Source organism: Monodelphis domestica, chromosome 4 (assembly GCF_027887165.1).
Source record: "Monodelphis domestica isolate mMonDom1 chromosome 4, mMonDom1.pri, whole genome shotgun sequence".
Lineage (NCBI taxonomy): Eukaryota > Metazoa > Chordata > Mammalia > Didelphimorphia > Didelphidae > Monodelphis > Monodelphis domestica.
The window spans coordinates 248,303,169-248,326,697 of NC_077230.1; the positions used below are offsets into that span (position 1 = coordinate 248,303,169).

At 33.9% G+C, this 23,529-nt stretch overlaps 1 protein-coding gene across 2 annotated transcripts in view; it reads left to right on the plus strand.

Annotated features, from left to right (window-relative positions):
• GUCY1A2 (guanylate cyclase 1 soluble subunit alpha 2) overlaps positions 1-23,529 on the plus strand; it is a 424,115-nt gene that overhangs the window by 356,802 nt on the left and 43,784 nt on the right. Inside the window, exon 7 of one of the 2 annotated variants that reach the window (XM_056794443.1) lies at positions 14,043-14,197. In XM_056794443.1, the coding sequence (XP_056650421.1) occupies positions 14,043-14,197 (155 nt within the window). Of the gene's footprint in view, positions 1-2,450; positions 3,710-14,042; positions 14,198-23,529 lie in introns of those variants that run through there. The other variant, XM_056794444.1, reaches the window with a different exon arrangement.

The following is a 23,529-nucleotide window of genomic DNA, read 5'->3' on the forward strand; positions in this document are numbered from 1 at the left end:
ATCTGGAGATAAGAAAGTTCAGTGTTATAGATAAATATTAGTAAACCATTTGCCTCAAAACCATAATTGAAGCTGTGATGAATGAAGTTGCCAAAGGATAGAGTACAGAAGAGAAGAGAAGGCAGGGAATGACAGAATTTTGAGGAACACTACCATTAAAGAATCCAGAATAGTGATAGAAACCTAGGAAACAGAGAGAAAAGAAGTGGTTAGAGAATGGAGAATTAGAGGAGATGAGAAAACGAGGGAGAGAAGTAAAGAGGGTGGTATGGACAATATTTTAAGATTATTAATCTTACATAATTCCTCCCTTGTTTTACACATAATTTGCTTGTTAAAAGCAGGCAGACAGCCTAAATAGAGACCAATAGTGGAGACCAATAGTCAGGGAAATATAAAACTGCAAGGGACCTTACAGATAGATTTCACAGGGTTAGTAAATGTGGATGGGAAAAAGAAATACATCTTTTTTCTCACCTTTTGATTTCTTGTGTGATTAGGTATAGATTGTTTCATTAGATTACTAGAGAGTTAGGACATAAAAAAGGTTAAGAACTCTTGCATGGAGACTAGCCTTCTCATTTTACAAATGAAGCATCTCCCGCTCATTAATAAGATTAAAGTAAATTTTTGAAGAATTTTCGGTGAAGCCTTTATAATCACACATCACAATATCAGTTGAATATATATTTCTTTTTCTTAGGAATGCAGAATATTTGTAAATGCAGATACATTGGGTTTCTCCATAAGCAGTTTTTGTATGACAATGCAAATTTGAATTTGACTCACTTGTTTACGGATATTTTCTAGTAGGGAACCCTTTCATTTTATAAGGGCCTATGGAGTGGAAAAAACATTAAAAATTTTAAAAGGGAAGTAGAGGCTGTATTATCAACTTTAAAAATTAAAAAAATAAGGTGATGTACTTATAATAAAATTATATTAAGACATATATTTATTATTTTTTGAAACACAAGAATAGTATTAAAGACCTAAGGTTGCTATTTTTCTTCAAAATGTGTGCATGCTTAGCATTTATAGGCTATTTGATATTTTGAGAGGTTATTCTGTTCTTCAGTCTTTTAGACAGATCCTAATGGACCATAGTATGTCAGGCCCTTTTATACATCCACTATCTCCCAAAATCTGTCCAAACTCATGTTTATTGCTTCCATGACACCCATTTCTCCATTTCACCCTCTGCTGTCCCCTCTCCTTCTCTCATCAATCTTTTCCTATGAGTCTTGTGGCCAAAGTATTTATACTTCAGCTTCAGTTGGGAGTAGAGTTGGAGAGGTAGAGGGGGAATGTGAAAATAACTTATATTCTGCCTTTTCTGCCCTGCCATCATGCGTATCATAAGTTACAATTTTATCAGGTCTTAAATTAAGAAGGGAATTCTAAGAAGGTAAAAAGGATATGCTAATTTTCAGAATATACACAGCTATACTTTGCTGTCTGTTTGGGTTGACCATTCTTCTAAATATCTAAAAAAAATCACATCTATAATTGTACATATGCCAATTAAAATTTTTTTTGTTGGAATTATTTGCCAAAATATTTCTTCAATTAACTTTCTTTTCATAAATATTAATGATCATAAATAATGATAATGACCAATATTAATTTTAGTATTAGAAAAATAATTTTCATTATACCATATCATATATATCATCATGTAACTATAGTATTCAGTTACTGAAAACACATTCTATCATCATATTTATTAATATTGGCATTTTTATAAAAGAAGATTGTCTTCAGTTCATAAGGAAGGCCAGTTAATATTTTTTAGTCAAAAAATCAGAATTTTAGGACTTTTGAAATTTTAAGCAATTAGCTGAGTTTGTTTAAGATAAAGCTATCTACAAGAGTCATGATCAAGGAAATTGTAGAGAAGAAATTCATTTGTCTAATCATACAATTAAGGATATTAATATATTTAATAAAAATTTAGATCATTGAGAATTCTATAATTTTCTTGAGTGATATGACATGAAATCTAATGCTGTTGATACTATTAGCAGTTGAAATAAAGACAATCTAAATGCACATAGCACTTTGTAATATTTAGTGGAAAAGGAAATAGGATTGGAAAAATGGGGATAATGGGAAGGTCTGTATGAGGGTATGGAGGAGTTAAGGGGAGAGAGGGTATATTGCTCAGTGAAGCAAAGGAGGGAGATGCCCCCTGCTGAGAGGAAGTAGCAGGGGTCCAATAAGGACTCTTTGTCCTGGAATGATTAAACTGAATTTCAGTTCCCTCTATGACCAGAAAAGATAGTCCACTTATCTGACTGCGAATTCAAATAATATAAAATTTAACAACCAGTTGGGATTGGAGTTTTTTCTCAGCTTCAGACCTAAGGCCAGGCCCCAGAGGCTGGCGGAGGGTTCTCCTACTCCTGTATACTCTATATCAATCCAGTTTTGTCTTTTTAAAATCTTAGCAGTAGACAGAAAGCAAACAAGAACAGGTCTAACCTTCAGAAGCGACTGGACCTGAATCTTCCAGCTGAACCAAGAAGAGCATGCCACTCCAGACTGTGCTGAACAAGCTCCTCTCACCTCCAACCCCAGGAAGCAAGACCCACATGGCAGGAAGGAAGTGCTAGTCACAAGACCCAACTGCCACTCCCAGATGCCCCTTCCCCCACAAAATGTCAGTCTTGTTTCCTTTCCACAACTTTAGATGATAAACTCTTTGAAAGTAGGGACTCTCTTGGATTTTTTTAATTTCCAGCACTTAGCAAAATGCCTGACACATAATAGATACTTGATATGTGTTTATTTAATTGAATCAAAAAGCCATCTTTTTTCTTGTTTGAATGGCCAATCACTGAGGAAGGGAAAATATGTATTTTTAAAAAATAAATTTCAGAATTAAATTCTAACATTGACAGAGAAAAGTGAAAGTAGTTTTCTTGCCTTCAAATAATTTATTGCTTTCTTTCATCTTTTGCTTCATCACCATAAATAGATCCTATCCATGGAATGTTTGATGCCTTGCTAGGAACTTAATGTTCCATATGTTGGAATGTCAGAAAGGAAATTGCTTTTCCAACTGTGTAATTTAATAATGATTATTTCTAAATTAATTTGAATATAGGCTTTGGCCACACACACAAAGAGAAGGGAATCTTGAGTCAGAGGGAAAAGAAACAGATTTGCTACTTAAGCAGTTACCCAGACTCCTATGTCCTGTCCTTAATGCTCATCTTGGACTGGGACTAGTGGAAAGAAAAACAAACAAACAAACAAACAAACAGGAAACCAGTGCAAGTAAGAAGCAGGAAGATGATAGGTAAGTGCTAAGAGCATAAGAGGAGCCTTGAAGAGTGACTGCTGAAAAATAAGTTACAAAGACTTGACCAAGGATCAAGCCTTAATGAAGAACCATGGTGATGTCAAGATTGTAGATAGAGAAAGAGGAGAAGAACCTACATATTCTAATATATTTATAGCAGCTCTCTTTGGTGACAAAAAAGTGGAAATTGAGGGGATGTCTATCAATTGGGAAATGGCTGAACAAATTATGTCATAAAATTGTGATGGTGAATAAGTTAAGTTTAAAAAAATGGAAAGACCTACATGAAATTATAAAAAGCAAAATGAGCACACAGATACAGAATTAATGTTTGAAGAGTAACTTGTGAATGTCCTACTCCAGAGAAAGAACTGATAAATACAAAGACATTTATACATGCACACACACACACACACACACACACACACACACACATACACACACACACACTTTTGTTGTTATTGTTGTTGTTAAATGACGCCTTCTATAGTGCAGAGAGAAAAAGGGGAAAAGAGATCCTGGGAATTTTAATGTAACCAACAAATAAATGAATAATCATAAAAAGAACTGTAGGTAGTGAGGATGTAACAGATCCAGTATTATAAACAAATACCAATAAGAAGAACAGAATCAAGGATTTTTAGCTCCCAGGACAAGGAAAAACAGATTTATTGTGGTTTGCTAAACCTAAAGCTTTCCCTTTTCTGTTCTGGATTCAGTAATCCTTTCTATCTCTTAGATAAATCTACTCAATACTTTCCTGGTTTCTAGTGAAAGTAGTTGGAAATGTACCCATTTATTTATTTCTTATCTCCTATTTTGTTTACATTATCTTTTATTCAATTCATTCATTCTGTATTAGTTAATTCCGGTCTTATTTGTTAATTATGCTTTCCCTGGAAGGTACAGAGGTTTTGAAAAGTTAAGATTTTGCCAATGCAAACTGGCTGGAGTTTCAGAGCTACATATTTAAAAAGATGAAAGCTTTAAAATGTTTTTAAGGAGTATCCTGAAAGAAAGCAAGCAAATTATTTTTGATAATATACAGTTGGTAAATTAGAACTGGTATAACCTCAAGTCTAAGGGAGACAGGGAAGGTAGAGATCATCTAGTTACCTCTTCCATTGGAATGTGGAGAGGGTTGAGGTTTGAAGAAAAGCCATGCCTCAGAAGGGGGTATAAGTTGCTAGGAAATTGCATCCATGTGAAGGAAGGATTGAGGAGTTCCCCAGACATAGGCAGTTACCCTAATAAGGAGTGATTGATGTCTTCAACTTGCCTTGCTTGCAAGTCACAACAGGGTGATTAATTTTTTTTAATAAAACCCTTACCTTTGGTCTTACAATGAATACTGGGTGTTGGTTTCAAGGCAGAAGAGCCATACAGGCTAGGCAATGGGGGTTAAGTGAGTTTCCCAGGGTCACATAGCTAGAAAATGCCTCAGGCCAGATTTAACCAGGACATTCCATCTCTGGACCTGGCTACCAATCCACTAGGTGACTACCTAGCTGCCCCAGGTTTATACATTTTTAACAAGGATCTTCTAATATAATTTCTGTTCTATGTTAAAAATCTGGCAAAACTCCATTACTCTTTTAGGCTGTGAGGTTTCTATTCAATATGCCTTTTTAAAGGACATTGATCTTTAGTCTATTTATATTTTGTATCAGGGATAAATTAATCACATATCTAGTATACATATAGGATTTTTTAAAAGAAAAATTTTCAATCCAGTATTTATACTTTAATGTATAATTTGCAGGAGTAGAGAACAGTAAGGACTATATGGCAAAAAGCAATGGAGGTTAAGTGACTTGTCCAGGATCACACAGCTAGGAAATGTCTGAGATCAGATTCGAACCCAGGACCTTCCATCTCTGGGTCTGGGTCTGACTCTCAATGCACTGAGACTGCAAGCTGCTCCCCCCAACATAATATTTAGAGAATAAGCTGAACTTCAAAAGGATACATGATCTATATATTAAAGGTCATTTCAAGAACAATTAGAGGAGGAAAATATCTTTTGTATAGAAGATGAAATGGCACACATGCCAGAGGGAGCTGTTCTCCTCCTCCTTTCCACCACGCCTGAGGACATTTCTTATATGATCCACTCCTCTGCCCATTTGCCCAATGACAGTGCTTCCTCCCTCTCCTGTCTAGGGTAATGGGGAAGCTCACATGCATCATAAGGGTGCAGTTTACTCAGTCTCTAAAAGGTTTGCCATCACTGCCCTACAACATCACTCTTCCTCTGTTGTCTCTCTAAATGATCAGTTCTTCCTAGAAACTTCATTTTAAGTAAAATGACTTGCTCAGTTATGTTTTATTCCTTGATTCTTCTCTGGATTCTTCTCTTTAGTCTAGACTTCTTTCTCCACCTTGCTTGCTCCTCCTCCATCCTCATCCCCACACATTTTAACCCTATTTTTTGTGTTTTGCATTCAATTGTAAGTTCCTAGAGGACTGAAACTCTTTTAAAAAAAATTATATTTGTATTCCCAGTGCAAAGCCCAGTGCCTGATAAGTTAAATATGCAATAAACATTTGCTAATTCAACTTCCCATTCTCTTCCTGTGATATCATCATGCCCTGTTGGACACTTCTCTACTATCCAATGAGTTTTCTGAGTGTGTGTTGGCTCCATTCTCCTATGTAGCTCATCTGGGCTTCAGCTTTTTAGGGCTATGTATATGCTGTCTTTCCTTAACCAAAGAGGTGTGATGACTAGAAAGCTTCTTTTTGACTAAGATGGGCTGAGATTTTTTTGTCTGTAGCCTGAGATAGTAGTCAAAACATCTAAGTGAAACAGAATAAAAGTGAGCCAAAGTGCCCCAGGCAAAGAATAATTCTAACAACCACCACCAGTGGCAGCACTTTAAAATTCACAAAAAAGCTTTATATGTATCATCCCATTTCATCTTTCCTAACAACCCCATTAGGTAGTTACTCTAAGAATTAGTCTCCATTTTACAATTTTCAGGAATCAGAAACTCAGCCTATTTAAATGAATTGTCTTCATGATGTTAGGAAATCTACAGTCAAAACAAGTTTGCATAAGATTAGAATGTTTCCTATGACCTCTGTCTGGGATAGCAAAATGAAGAAGGCAAGATCATCCCCTTTTGTGATAATGACCTGTTTTCCTGCTTTTATTTCTTATAACTCTCAGTAGCAAAAGATTCTTTGTCTTTGCCCTATTTTCTGGCCTTCTGAAGAGTTCTGTCTTTCTGTTGTTGCTTAGTTGATTAGTTGTGTACAACTCTCCATGACCCTAGCAGTTTGCCATTTCTTTTTCTAATTTTACAGATGAGAAAATAGGCAAACAGGGGTAAGGGACTTGGTCAGGGTCACACATTTAGCAAATTTCTGAGACTGGACTTGAACTCAGGTTCTCTTGACTCCATCTACTCTGTCCACTATGCTACAGTTGCCCTACTTATTTTTGTCTTCTTACTTATCTTTTAAGTACATACTGTGAAGAACATTCTGGCAAGTTCTAAAGACAGAAAGTTCAGTTAAGATGGGACTCCACCATCATGGAGCTTTATCATCTAGGAGGGAAAATAATGCAGAGAAATCTAATTAGAGCAGAAAATAACACCTAAGCGCATAAGTAAATGGCTACATAATGGTGGGAGGGGAAATACTGGGGACATCAAATAGAATTTGTGTAGAAGGTACCATTCAAGTAAAGAGGGGCAGGAATTCTGGATGAGGAAGGTCCTGGTGAGCAAAATCCATGCTTAGTGTCATACTTCATCATTGAATGGAATTGATCCTGGGTTTTCAAAGGCCAAGCCAGTGATGTCTAAGCTTTGATAGATGCTATCATGCTAGAAACACTTGAGAACTTTTATCTTCTGGATGCAGGCAACTCCAACCAATAAGAGAGGCTATTGTCCTACCAAGACTATTGTCAATACCTGCTGACTTTTCTACTCATAGTTCAACTCCCTGCCTTCTTTACTATAATAATACTGGAAAAATAGGATAAAATTATATTATATTGTGGTTCCACATGGTTAGACCCAGATTTATGAAAGCTATGCCAGTGGGACATAAATTCTGGCAGATTATAGTATACTGAAGAGGTATGGATACAGAGCAATAGACTGGCTGCTATCCAAATATAAGCCCAGTAAAGTATGAACAGTTTCCTTGCCAGCACATTTGGCCACAAGGTGAGGAATTATTTGACATGGCAACCAATAGAACAACAGCAAGAAAAAATACAAAGAGGTCCACAGGTGTCCTTTCTCTTTTGTAGTGATGGTGGCAGAACAGTTGAGAAGGAAGCAGAAGATGGTAAGAATAAAGCTCTTTTTGGATTATCTATAGCCATTCTTTAGTTGTTGATATTTAAGATGGGGTATCTTTGTCCAATAAATATGAGTAGACATCATATAAGAGGGACTGAATCATATTCCTCTTGATAGTTGTGGTATAGAAACAGAAGCCAACAGGATGGATAAGTAAGGGATTGCACAGCTTTATTTTTTAAAGAATATCATCATAGAATCATAGAAATATATAGCCAAAAAACAAGATAGAAAGAACAAGAGATAACTGGTAGACAGACTTAGTGGACAACTCATATTGTTGAAATGTTAAGAGAACAAAATACATCATGCTTAATAATCTAGTGTGGCATGGGTTTCTGGGAGGATATTGTCAAGATTAGCAGAGGATGGACATTGATCCATAAGCATATTAGACTCTCTCAAAAAAAAACTCATACAGATTAAATGTTTCAAAAAAATCCAGTATTACTATAGAGAAGGAAATACATGAAATAATTATTTTTCCTTAATATATCTTCTGACATTTCTTCAGAATCACCAGTTATGTTATGTACAGCATCTTTCTCTGGAATGGAAGGGGAGCTCTTAAGGTTTCAATTTCTTTTCTTTACAATAGAAATTAAGCCCAATTTTTGCAAAATTATCTATGAAATATAATTTATCTATAGTCATCAATGTTCAAAGCAAACTGACATTATTAAAAGATTTGATGGAGGGGTTTTGTATCCATGCATGTTCATAGTGAAAGTAACATTTTGGTGGTACATGTAATGCAGCTTCCAGTCACCCATTGAGAAATGTCACACATCACTTTTTCTCCAGGTGGCCATTTTTCTCAAACTCATGTGGAAAAGAGAAATCTTGTGTTCTATGTTATGCATGAAGAGATTGTATTCTTCTTGAGAGTCCTGAGCCTTTTGAAAGTAGGAAAGATGCTTTCAGCTCGAAACACACAAGCCTATAAAACATTGATGAATATTTCTTATTGGAGAACCACAATCAATAATGAAAGACAAGATTGTGAGATGAAATAATCATATTTTTATTGTGGAACAGAAAGATATCTGCTTTACTTTGATAGAGATTATAAACTCCTTAGTGTCAAGAACCACATTGTATGTTTTCTTTCTAAAACATCAAGAACAGTACTGAGTGAATCATTGGTTCCTCAGTAATCTTACATGATGAATAAAATTCTAGGACTGCTTTATTTTTCATCTTCTAGGTGTAACCAGCCTGACATAGTGGATAGAATAATGGCCTTGGAGTTAGGAAGAACCGAGTTCAAATCCTTCCTCTATCACTTAATAGCTGTGAAATATTTTAGAAAATCTCTGTCTTGGATAACTTCTTAGTACTCAGTTACTAAAATGGATTGTAATCTGAATGGGTGGAATGATTTCCAGCTATTCTTATGAAATCATATATCCTCAAAATATGATTGACAAACATGTTATGATCATTCTTATGAATGAAACCAAAGACTTTAATTTTAATAGTTAAAATTGAATCATGTAAATTTAACAATAAAACAATTATTCAATATGATTAATATTGTAGGTCCAGACTAAATTTAGATATTTGTACAGTTAATGTACTATGTCTTTTAGAAATGTATGATTTTAATCAGAAATCAAAGTTACCACTAATACAGATGTGGACTTTTATTGATTTGGCTGTTGTGTGAACCTCAGTTTCTAGAATTTTATTTTATACTCCAGAGAAATATTACTACATGTTTACTGAATATCTCCTATGTGCCAGGGTATCCTAATAGGTTCTCAAGAGTAAGATAGGGGACCAAAAAGGTGTACAATGATGCTTATGTAATGAAATCTAAGGTCTAGTTGAAAGACAAGGTAGAGAGAAATAGATACACATAAAAAGATAGATAGATAATTGGAATTTCAAGGCAGTGATATATAAGTATCAAGCCAATGGAAGTGATGTTAAATGTTGTCTATACAAATTCAGCAGAGATCATTAGACTTAGGTGGTCAGGAATGTTTTTATGTAGAATATGAGTTTAAAGCTGAATTTTAACTAAAAGATAGGAATCAGGAAAAAAAAAGCACAGAGTAAGGGGAAGGATATGAGCAAAAGCTCAGATAGGAAAAGTCCATGAGGTGTTTCATTAGGTTGGGGAACAGGATGAAAAATAAGCTATTATAGAATTATTAGATATTATTGTATGGTTTTTATTTTTATTAAAAAACACTTAACTTCTTTCTTAGAATCAATGCTGTATATTGGTTCCAAGACAGAAGAGTGGTAAGGGTTAGGCAATGGGGGTTAAGTGGCTTGTCCAGGGTCACATAACTCAGAAATGTCTGAGACCAGATTTGAACCTAGAACCTCCTGTCTCTAGACCTGGTTCTCAATCTACTGAGCCACCCAGCTATTCCCAGTATTGTATAGTTTAAAGGGGATTGGTTGCACAAAATTGGAAATTGAGGGGATGTCCATCAACTGGGAAATGGCTCAACAAGTTGTGGCATATGATTGTGATGGAATGCTACTGCACTGTAAGACATGACAGGCAAGTTAATTTTAGAAAAACATGAAATTACAGAAACTGAAACAAGTAGAATCAAGAGAGCATCCTATGCAGCTACAGAAATATTGTTTGAAGAATGACTTGTGTATGTCTGCCTTTAGAGAAAGAACTGGTAAAAAATGAGTAGGATATTGTTTCATATATGACCTATCTTTTTGTCAAACTGTGCCTTTTCTAATGGGGGGGGCAGGTTGGGAAGGAAGGGATTTAAATATATATTTAAATGTAAAAAAATTAAATAATTAAAACATGAAAAAGGAATTTCTTAGCTCATTTAATTCAACCTATTCTTTTTTTTACATTTATTTTTATTTCATTTTTTAAAAAATTTATAATATTTTATTTGATCATTTCCAAGCATTATTCATTAAAGACAAAGATCATTGTCTTTTCCTTCCCCCCCACCCCCCATAGCTGACGCGTGATTCCACTGGGTATCACATGTGTTCTTGATTCGAACCCATTGCCATGTTGTTAATATTTGCATTAGAGTGTTCCTTTAGAGTCTCTCCTCTGTCATGTCCCCTCAACCGCTGTAGTCAGGCAGTTGCTTTTCCTCAGTGTTTCTACTCCCACAGTTTATCCTCTGCTTATGAATAGTGTTTTTTCTCCTAGATCCCTGCAGATTGTTCAGGGACATTACACCGCCACTAATGGAGAAGTCCATTACGTTCGATTATACCACAGTGTATTAGTCTCTGTGTACAATGTTCTCCTGGTTCTGCTCCTCTTGCTCTGCATCACTTCCTGGAGGTCTTTCCAGTCTCTCTCTCTTTTTTTTACCTTATCAAATAGTAAACAGAAAACAGTAAACAAAGAGACATAGTCTTTGATGACTGAGCATCTGTCATTTAGAATTATCATTCAAAATATCAGCTTTCTTTGAACAGGATAATAGATGTAGATAGATTAGGCTATTGTATACTAACTCAAGGATCTACCCTACCAGCTATCTTGAGAGTGTGGGATAGAAAGTTAACTACTTAATATGTCTATTCCTTCTCCCTCATGAAGGCAAATTGGAAAACAGACAAAAATCTTCTACTTCAGTGAAGGTTTGGGCTAATTTTGTCTGAGAAATTAAAAATTCTTATATTGGAAAGGTTGTCATGTGGAAGTAGGATTAAGCTTATTTTCCTTTGCTTCAGAGAATAGAAGAATGGCCAGTAGATGGAAATTACAGGAAGGAATATTTTTAGTTCAATATGAAGAATTTCCTAGTAGTCAGAGCTGTCCAAAAAGTGAATGAGCTGCCTTCAAAAGTCAGAAATCTAGTCTTTCAAGTAGAAGCAGAACAACCACTTGTTGGGGGTTTTATTTTGGGTAGGGTTTTGGCCAAAAGACCCCAGAGATCCCTTCTGACTCTATAGTGCTATTTCATAATTTAATACACTTCTAGTATGTTTAAAGGATCTTCTTGATTTAACTAAAACCTGGTGGTGTGTGCGTGTGTGTGTGTGTGTGTGTGTGTGTGTGTGTGTGTGTGTGTGTGTGAGAGAGAGAGAGAGAGAGAGAGAGAGAGAGAGAGAGAGAGAGAGAGAGAGAGAGAGAGAGAGAGTGTAATAGGCCCAAGAAGACTTTCTCAAGTGAGGGAGGAATATAAAATGCCTCTTGATATTTTATGTTAATCCACTATTTTCTCTGGAAATCTGGATGGTTATGTCACCAGATTTTCTGATGTAGGCAGCTTTCCAAGGAAATCGCAGTTCATTGTCAAAAACAAAATTTAACCTAATGATTCAGTTTGAAAGGAATTGGTGGAAGCTTTTTCCACCAATTTTCCAGTATAACTATATTTTAGTATCTCATCCCATTACAGGATATGAGTCTGGATTACCTATGGATCTTCAGGGATTATGTCCTCTTACATAGCCTTCTAAGAAATGGACTAAAGAAAAATAAAAACTAACCTCCCCAAACCCAACAACAACACCCTCAGTTTCTTTAACTTCAGCATCAGTTGTGGGACACATCTCATTCTGACACTGAGATAACAGAAGCCTGCTGGCTGTAGGAAAGAGAGATAGAGAAGGGAGTAATTTTAAAATGAAGAGCATAAAATAATGAGACTGTGAAAGCTGTCATTGCAACACTCATTCGTTCTGTTGCACCTCCTTTTTGAAAAGATCTCTGTGTTGGTAGGAAGTCCCCATTGACAGCTTTGGCCTTGGAGTTCTGAGTTTCCCTTAGGCACATCTGTATCTTACAGGTTAATTTGGCATAGGAATAGACTGGTGTATCTATAACTGAAAATAGAAACACAGGAGAAATATAATAAGATGTTCTACTATTTCTCTGACCGAACAAAGAATTATACAGATGTATTAAAAAACAACTTTCTCCCTTTTCCTCCTCCATGTCCCTGTACCCATCAATACTTTTCTACTTTATTTACCTTAGAAGATATCCCATCAAGGATAGCTCTAAATTTTTTAGGTGTGACTTTCTTAGGGGAAGGGAAAGGAAAAGAAGTGAAGAGATATTTTATCCAGATAATTTGTATAAAACACAAAATGTTCAATAAACGCATAGTTATTAGGAGCTAGAGGTAGAGCACAGCCAGACATATTGTGGGGTAGGTTTTTGTCCCCACAATTGTCCTAGAGCCCACAATACAGAGGTGATATATATATATATATATATTTTTTTTTTCTTAGTGAACTGTGGCATGAGGAATAGCAATATCAGAGAAGGGGAGTTATCTACATCTAGGTTTGTAACTTAAAAAATAACTTTCAGCTTTGAATTGATTCAAGTATTGGTTTCAAGGCAGACAAGTGGTAAGGGCTAGGCAATTGTGGGCAATTCCAAACTTACTTGGAATTTATTCTATAAATACTTTATATGTATCTATCTACCTATCATATGTTCGCTACCAATAAAATATAAGCTTCTTGAGGGGAGAGATTATTTCATTTTTGTCTCTTTGTCCCCGGTGCTTACTACAGTGCATAGCACATAGTAGGTACTTAAAATGATTGTTGAGTGAATAAATTCCATGGGCTGAAGGTTTCTAATTCCTAATTTAGATTGTTGTTTGATAGCTGTATTATTGTACTTATATTTACGTACTTAAAAAAAGATGTTGATTTCATATGTGAAGCTTACAAAGAGTAACCTCACTCCACCATGTTCCTCTTTAACTAGTTCACTAGAGGGTTGATGGTAAAGGCTTTTCCAACTGAGTACATGGTAGACTCACCTAGAAAGACATGGAGCATGGATTTAACAACAGACTATGCTTAGCTTAGCTAGATTCTGGAAAAATCATGAACAAAAAGCGGATCACAAGTTATTTTTTTTTTTGGTAATAAAAATTAACGAAACCATTTTACTATGTCAGGAATACAATTTTATTCAGGTTAATGGAGAGAGTACCCATACCCATGAAACTGCAGATCTTTTGAAGTATTAAGATAATCAAGAAAAGTAGAGTTAAAACTAATTCTCATTAGGAAACTTTTAGCATCTTAAGTGCCACCATGAGGCATTTCCAAAGCTGCTAGTCATCACCTACCTTTTATATTTTGTGTGTGTGCTTACAGATTTATTTCTGTGTTCTTAGAATGTATGCTTTTTGAGGGAAGGGCCTGATCCACCTTTCTTTCCATTCCCAATACCCAGCACAGTTCCTGCCCTGCAGTAATTATGTAAAGTAAATATCTGTTCATTGAAAATATGGTATATCTGAAACTGAGGTACAACAAGAATTTTTTCAGCATTTTTTCAGTGATAGATTAATGATGTTTCTTATATTTTTGCTTACAGAGGAAAATGAAAATTTATACATGTTCATTCTCTCTCTCTCTCTCTCTCTCTCTCTCTCTCTCTCTCTCTCTCTCTCTGTCTCTCTCTCTCTCTCTCTCTCATTCAGATGAGGATAGGGATTCATTCAGGGTCTGTCCTGGCTGGAGTTGTTGGTGTAAGAATGCCAAGATATTGCCTCTTTGGAAACAATGTCACCCTTGCCAGCAAGTTTGAATCAGGCAGCCATCCACGACGCATCAATGTCAGCCCAACGACTTACCAGTAAGTGTGACCAACTTCACCCACCTGGACTTTGGCAGTTCCTCAGTCTGATATCCTGCTCCCTATGCTACTGTGAATCCACTCTTTCTGATACATGCCTGGTTGTTATTGGTAGGTCAATCCAGTTCTTGAGGAAGAAAAAATCTGACATACTTTTATTTCCATCTGTAAAGAGCTCACTTGAAAAAGATCTTAATGTAGATCCAAACATAGGTTTGTCATATGCCAAAGTTAATGTTTTGGGAAAGCTCAGATGTCTACGGGATAGGAAAATGCATGTTGTTAGATGTCATGGCTACAGCTGGAAAGGCTGCTGAAGGAAAAGAGGTCCCAGCCTTAACAAGTGTTGCTTATCCAAATGGTTCCCAGGATTTACTTTAATGCTTTAAGAGATGGCATTTGGATGAGGATGGAATATTTTCCCCATCGTTGTAGATTTCAATCCTCGGTGCCCTAGTAGATGGTTGGGGAGAGTGGATGAGACTGAAAAATTCATCAGAATATAGTTACATTGGGAAAGATTGTTGCCAAACTAGCTAGGCTGGCCCTGGGACAACAGAAATATATTCTCTCACCAACTTTGCCCAGAAACCTCTCAGGACTCATAGGGCCTACCAGTGCAGAAGCTCCCTTTGCATAGCTTTTGAGCATGCAGAATTACCTCCATGCTAAAATAAGTGTGAATATGTGTTTTAAAACTGAAGGGACATTAGAGATCATTCAGTTCAACCTTTTATTTTATAGTTTAAAAAAACAAAGCAAAACCCTGACACTGGTAGTTGGTAAAGTGATTGGACCAACACCCCACAGATTCTTTGAATCTGAACCCAGTTTGTTTGACTCCAATGTGTCACATCATTTTCTGTATCAATATTAAACATTAATGAAAGTTATTAATATGAAAGGAAATGAAAAGCACAAAGATAGAAAAGGATGTTTCTGAATAGGTATGTTTTTGGAGAAAGTGTGTAAATAAGCAATGGGTTCTATGAAATAGGCAGGGGAAATGCCTCTGATCATTATTTTAAATATATATAATATATTTAAATTTATAAATTTATAAATTTAAATTTATTATATATATATATAATATTTGCTTCAGTTGTTAATTTTGTAAAGGATCAATCAAAAATGTTTGTTAAACACATATGTTGTATCTGGCAATATGGCAGGTACTGAAAATACAGCATATTTCTTGCCTTCAAAAAACTTGCATTCCATTGATCTCACTTTGGAACAGGCTTTGTCTGGAGGATATTTTTAAAAATTTCCTCATACTTGAGAGTCACTCAGTTGTAACAATTCTATCCAGTTGTGCCAGTCATTTAATTACTTCTATACTTTATCTAGCTTGTAACTCTTAATTCTAATTTTCAAAAAATAAGGCCACTGATAAACTGGATCATTTGAACAGGAAGATTAGAAAATGAATTTTCAATAATGAACAAAAGAAGAATAGTAGAGATCTGCTGATAGTTTCTGTATAAAAGAAGGGAAGTGAGGCATTTTGTTGAAACTCTGGATTGCTCATGAGTGGAAAGGAGAGGAGAGATATAAAACAAGACGAGTAAAGCTCATTCTTTAAAGTGACATTTTAAAAAATGTCATCTGCAATGATCATAAATAGTTTTGATACTTCCTTCCCATCACTGTCTGAAAAATATCTCGCTCCCCCATTTTTTCTTATATGACAGTTTTGAATCATTGTCCCCAGAATATTCTTCAACTCTTACCAAAGACACATCCTATCTTAAGGCTAATCCAAGCAGGCAAGACTCACGTCGTAGATTAATTGGTGGCAAGTTACAGTCAACTGTCCAGTATTTGCTTTTGCATGACCAGTGAGAAAAGAATGTTTTTTTTTTCATTATTAAATAAAATTTCATTTTTTAAATGTAATATAAATACAATTTTATTTAAAATGTAAAAACTCTTCTTAGGACCATACAAAAGCAAGTGGTAGACTAGATTTGGTCAGTGGACTGTAAATTGCCAAATCTTTTCTTAGACTATCATATTTCCCATAGTATACAGACATATCCATAGTTAGTCTTCAACAAATATATTTTTTATCTTGTTTATAATTCCACAAGAGTAGGCATATCGGAGAAAAGATACTCCCTCTACCTATGCAGATCAGTATCTTATCTGTATCCTATCCTCTTATAGTATATATTGGTGCACAGACACATTAAATAACTTGTCCAAGGTCACATAGCCAGTATATGTCAAGGTTATAACTAGAACTCAGACCATCCTGGTTCTGAAGTTTATTTTCTGTCCACTCCTGCCCCAAAAAAACTTACTGAAATTAATTAAATTTCTTAATCTTCTTTAGACTTTTATGGAGACCATAGCCAAGGAGGTTATTCCCTGATTTCTGGTAAGGAATCACTTTAGGTTAGTCCTCTAGGAATGGAGAGAGAGTCTGTTGTTGAGAAATGCTTTGGACCTTTTCATTTTGGTAGTACCTGCTGTCAAAGATTTTAGGAACCCAAAGTCATGCCTATATCACAACAAGGCACTAGTATACTCCTACAAAAGATGATAAAGTAAAATGTCCCTTAATCCCTTCACATCCAGCAAATAGTTTTTTTAAGGTTTACAAACAATAATTTAATTTTTTTCACTGTGAGATATTTATTCAGTAACCAAGTAATAGATGGACTAGCCATGCCTTCCATTTGCGTGATCCATGGATAACATTTTTTCCTTTTTACTTGAAGAATAAAGTTTAGTAGTGGTAGCCAATAAAAACAATGGGATCTTCATAATTATATGTCAAGTGTAAAATATAAAATAATTATAAAATTGGATATGTTATTGAAAATTATTGACAGACACTAATAAAGCAATAGAAAAAATTTGAAACTCAAAAAATCTAACTCAGACATCAAGGTGCCAGCAAGGAAGGATACAGGGGTAGGAGAGGGGAGTCTCTTAGCCTCCATAGGCAACATCTAGTTACTTTTCTATTAACTTTATTAATTGTTCTAAGTAACTTTTCATTTATCATAGCTTATTCAAAATTATCATGGATATTCCAAAAAATTAATATGGTCAATAAAAACGACACCATCAGGAAAACCAAATAGGTATTATCATGCCCTTCTCTCTCTCTCTCTCTCTCTCTCTCTCTCTCTCTCTCTCTCTCTCTCTCTCTCTCTCTCTCTCTCTAATGGATGAGGAGACAGATAATATGAACTTATGAAATGTGAGACAGGATCAGTTTATGACAACTTGTGAGACAATTGTTACATTTTCAGTGCAACCATTTGTATCTCAAAAATTGGCAATCACAACAAATAAAGATTTGATTTATTGTTTTGTTGATTTCTAGAATTAAGAAAATTATGGAGAAAATGTTAATAACGAAGATTAAACTAAAAAGAAACTAAAAAGAACATTGTGCTTATCCTCCCACTCAGAAAATTGGTTTTTAATCATTAATGAGAACATCCCTGTTTATAAACTTCAAATCACATAGTGAGCAGACACAAAAATGCTTACCCTTTTGCTCTTCTGACTAAATTTCATAGATTCTTATACCTTACTAACTGCTGATCTGTTGCCGTGGCCCAAGATGGAAAATTTGAATAACAACTCAGAGCATGAATGTTTGGGAGCTTTGATAAGTTGGTATTGACTGTTTGTACCTTAGGCTCTAAAATGTAATATAGAAAGCCTTTTAAAGTATACAAAACACTTTGTAAGTATTGTCTAATTTGAACTTCATATCAACCATGAGCAATAGTTATTCTAGATACTATTATATCCATTGTAGAGAGGAAGAAACAGGCTTAGAATTGTGACATCCATTGTCAAATAGTTTGCATGAAGTGAGATTTCAACTCAGATGTTCCCACTTTTAAGTCTAGTTTTCTATCAACTGTATCAGTTTGCTTTCTCAACCTGTGAAACCAAATATAAGTGATAATAGAATTCTTAAATATGAAAATAATTCAAAATCATTTATAATAGTGATCTTATGTCATTCATAAATGTGTATTGTTTATATTCAAATGTAAAATCAAATTTTGTTTTTGTAAGTTTTCATTATTCCCATTTTTATATATTTTCTTATAGATAAAATACCCACATTTATACATTTTCTTTAGAAATTTCACTCCCAATTCTATGGAATTTATCAGTAAAAATACTCCAATCTTCACCTTGGAAAGGTGATTTGTTTACTTCTGGGTAAGTAATTTTTCAGTCATGTCCAAGTCTTTGTGACCACTTTTGGGTTTTCTTGACAAAGAATATGGAGTGTTTGCCATTTCTTTCTCAAGCTCATTTTGAAGATGAGGAAACTGAGGCAAAAATGATTAAATGATGTGCCCAAGGTGACAGAGTAAGTGTCTGAGACTGGATTTGAACTCAGGAAGAGGAGTCTTCCTCTCTCTAGCTCTAGCATTCTATACATTGTGTCACCTAGCTGCCCTTAAAATATGACTGATTTTTAACAGCTCACAAAGAGCAAAGATACAATGTCACTTCCTTATTTCATTTCCTGTAGAACATAAGTGGAATGAGAGAAATTGTTGGTACTTTGTTCTGGAAGGAAGGAAATAAAATCTAAAATAACATTAGAAATGGTAGGTAATAGAAATAAAGATGAAACCACTAGACTTAGTAAGATGAGAAAACCACATTGCCTTTCCATTGGGAAAAATGGATGATACATAAAGTATGTGATATCATCTGGACATTTTGAAATTTGAATCTAGTTTTGTGTCTAGAATGGGTCTTTTCATTAAAGAAATATTTTCAGAAAGGTGAGTAAGAACACATCCTCTCTGCCTTGCTTGTAATCTACATTTGATTATAAAAATACATTTGCTCATTTTGTTTTCAAAGCTTGGGCATGAAGGATATGAGCCAGGGAGCTCTGTTCTCTTTTTTGTCTCATTTTTTTCTATTCTATTTTCCATTTGGTCTCCTTTCTTTTGTCATTCCTGGTTTTTAATATATTTTCTTCCTTGCAATTTGGCTGCAGTCAACTATAACTGTGTTAACAAATGTAAAGTAGGATGAAAAATTGAGATAATTGTTTGAATAGTTCTGTCCAAAAGCAAACTTTTCCTGAAATATTTATTTAAGATAAAGCTATCCTGAAGAAGAATCAAGGCTTGAATAAAGTTAAATGGGTAGTCATTTCATTAATCCTTTTCATAATTAATTGACTTGCATGTCAAACATTTTTGGAATTACCAATTAAATCTATTTTCTGAATTTTCCGGGTTGAATCCCAAATGTTATCTGTTTTAATTTATCCTAGAGGATTTGGGGGGGGTGTTATTTTTCCCTACATAAAAAGTATGTGACATTTTAAAGGTTATCTTTTCAAATGTGTATACATCTAGTTAAGTGGCAATGCTATAGTAGTTAAAGGGCCAGATAGGAGTTCACAATACTTGTGCCTGTGTCCTTCCTGTGTATAAACTCACTGATTAATCATGGACAATTCACTTAACACCGCAGTGCCACAAACAATTCTCTAAGACCCTAGGCTATTATAAAAATTGTTCATTTGATTTGGTAGAGAGGGTTTCCACAGTAGGATTCCCCAATTCAAATTAAAATCAAAATCACAGATCCAGGTCAAATATATGAGGAGGAAGAAGCAAAAAAGGAGGAGGAGAAGAGGAAGAAGAGATGACTCAACAAAAACAAAACCAACACAATAACAAGCCCACACAACCACCTCCAATCATGAACAAATTATGCTTACCTAACCTCATTTCCCTTATCTTTTGAGGTGGTAAAGTAACTGATAGATCAGAAAGATATTACACACAAAATACATTTAAATTTTAGCAAAATTTATAAAAACAGAGAGATGATATTTCATGAGAATAAAAAGAGAGTTAAAACAGATTGAATGAACAGAACTAAAAAATTTCATGAATGGTTTAATATCAGCATGAAGATGAATCTCTATTTTTTCATTCTCTGAAACAACCGTTAGTCCAGATAATATAATTATTTTCATGGTGGTCATATTAAAAATATTCATCATGAGCACTAAAAAACAAAATGAAAAATGCCACTTAGTGTGATATTTCTTATTAGGAATGCTGCAACAAAATGTGTTTCTTGATATGATGTTTCATGTTCTCTTTGGGTGAATGATAAAATCCAGGCCACCAATTGAGTACTTCGGGTCTTAGGGAAAAGTGATTTTATAGAAGGAACTTAGAAATAGATTCCCCTCAGACTTGGTTTTGAGGAGAGATATGGAAATGACCTGGATAGGAATATGTTAGAAAAATATGGTAAGAATAGCAGAGAAGAAGGAACCAAGGTGGGAAAAGCAGGTAGAAGATATTGTTTTAAATGGAGGAAATGCATTCTCATGTAGGTGATGATACCTATGACAGGGACCATATAATTCATTTCTTGTAGGGGAATATGGTATGCACTTTTGCCAAACAAGGTCTTTCTAAGGATAAGGAATGCATGGATCTTTGGGTACACCATGCTTATTGAAGGGATAAGAGACATTGTCTCAAAGTAAAAGTATTATTTTAGGATTAACAAATGATAAACATAAGGACATATGCTTGGACTAGACCCTGTTACATGAGAAACTATAGTACTTAAGACCCAATGTTGGCTCATTTATGAGCTGGTATCTCAAATAGTAAGGCTAATCAGAACAAGTCTCCTTAACAACAAACAAAATTAAATAATCAGACAAACAAAAGATGGGGGAAAGAGGAATAGGCATGATCAGCCATTGTGTTAACAGATGGAGTGGGAAGAAAAAAAGTAAATTCCTCTTCTAGACACTTTATTTTAAGTGGCCTACTTGGAGAAGATAAAGAAATATATATGTATAAGCATATATATATATACATATATATATATATTCAAGGTATTATCTTTTCCTCCATTTAGCTTTCTATTCATTATCTTCTCTCCAACTTAAGGTATATTTGGTTTATTACTAACTACTCTTCCTTTAATCTATCCCTTTATATTCTCCTTTTCCTTCCTATTCATATCTGTAAGCCTGTTATATAAAACCATATAGTTCTAATTAATAATATTTAAGGCATATACATGCACATATATTTATGTTACATAGATTGTTTTAATTTAAAAATTTAAAGCAGCATTTAAGAATATCTAAGCATCTAAGCTATGAAGGGAAGGATAGACTTCAGACTAGATCAAAAAAGGAAAGAAATTAGGAGAGAGAAGTATAAATGAACAGATCTTGGAAATTGGTTATAAGACCCACCAAAGTAAATACACAAGTAAAAGGGAAATGAAGAGCTGAAATTAAATTTATTATGCTATCAATTTTTTTAAAGTAGGTACTAAATCATAATATATCAAATGACAGTAAATTTATAAAACCAAAGGAGCTGCTGCATAGTAAATGCTTAATAAAGACTTGTTGTTAGTTGATTATGATCCTAAGTTGAAAGATACCATAAATGATGATGATTCAATATTACCATATATATGTCCTAAATAACATGATATCTAAATTCATAAAAGAAAAGGTGACTCATTTGTGAAAATATTTATATAGCAATATAATAATCAGAGATGAATTTAACATTTTTTTTCTTTTAGAAATAATTTATTCCACAGAAGCAGAAGTGAAAGAAAGAAAGAGAAAGAAAGTAAGAAAAGAAATCATAGAACTGATCGGGCTATTGGGAAAAATATATATATAATTTCTTCCTGATATGTGTTAGAATTATAGATAAATGCTGATGTTTTGCCATTTATTTTTATTGTGCTACTTTATTTTAGCTTTTTCACTAGGGTTTGAAAGAAATGGATTTCTTCTTTTTGGCATAGTGTTGTTTTTGGCATACTGTTGGCCATAAGGGAAGAGAGAAAGTAATAGTATAAATATGGGTATGTGTTTCTTTATAGATAATAGAAAACCCGAAAAAATCAGTTAAAAGTTAATAAAAATATTTACTAACTATAATAAAATAGCACAATACAAAATAAATGCCAAAATTTATACTTATTTCAATATGGAATGATGAGAAAATTCTTTCAAAATAACTATATATTGTAAACATTTTTAATTATCCTTCTAAGATATAACAGAACTTAAAAGAAATAAAGGCATACCTAAATAATTGGAGTTTTACTGTTCAGGATTAGGTTGTGCCAATATAATAAAAATGTCTATACTGCCTAGATTAACATGCAGTTTTAATACTATACCAAGCAAACTGCCAAGAGGTTACTTTATCAAATGAGAAAAAACAACAGCATAAAATTCATTTGAGAGAACCTACTACCTAATATGTCAAAGGAAAAAAAAATTAAGAGAAATAAAGGCACATAATCTTGTCATATCTTAAGTTACTTAAGTACTTAAGCCTACTTTAGTGCTAAAAACTTTTGATTATTACTGCTTTGGAATATAACTTTAGATATGGTAAGATTGTGTACCTTCATTCCTGGGAAATACAACACTGGATTAGATCAAGCAAGCTTTCTAGATGCAATCCACTTTTCAATAAAACAAAGAACACAAAATATTTTGGGAAAGGACTCTATATTTCATTAAAACTGTTTGGAAAATTAGAATATAATTTGACAGGAATTAGGTATTTTATTCTCCATGTTAAGCTTCTAATGGGAGGTGTACTTTTTACCTGTTATTATTGGGAGATTCTTAATTATTCTTAATTAAACAAGGTATAGATGACTTTAAAAAAATGATTATTTTAACTACATAAAAATAAAATATTTTTCACAACCAAAATCAATAAAACTAAGATTAAGATCTGTTAAATGTGCAAAAATATGGAATAATGGATTCCAACAAAAATTGTCATTTCCATATATATGCATACATATATACATACATACATACATAAATATATACATATATATATATATATAATCTAAACATGTAAAGCCAAGGACCATTCTCAATACATAAGTGGAAATAGACTATTAACAATTTGTCTCCAGAAAATAAAATGTAATCAATCAATAACATATGTAAAAAACATTTCAAATAATGAATATGAGAAATACAAATGCATTTAGATTATTAATATCAACTGAGTATTGTATGCTATTCCACACTTGATCTATATCTATTTGTATAATCATGTGTTGTTTTTTTTCCTTTGTTTATATGAGTTTTGTATTTGAATTTGTTGGTTTTATTTGTATAGGAATTCCACATAAGGAAATTCCTTCTTGAAAGTAAGCATTGTGTTGCTTCAAATGAATTTTGTTATTTTTAAACATGGTTTTTCCTTGTTAATAAATGAATGATAGATATAAAACAGTGGTCCATGCTTTTAAGTAGGTAAATAGTGAATAGCTTTTGTTGG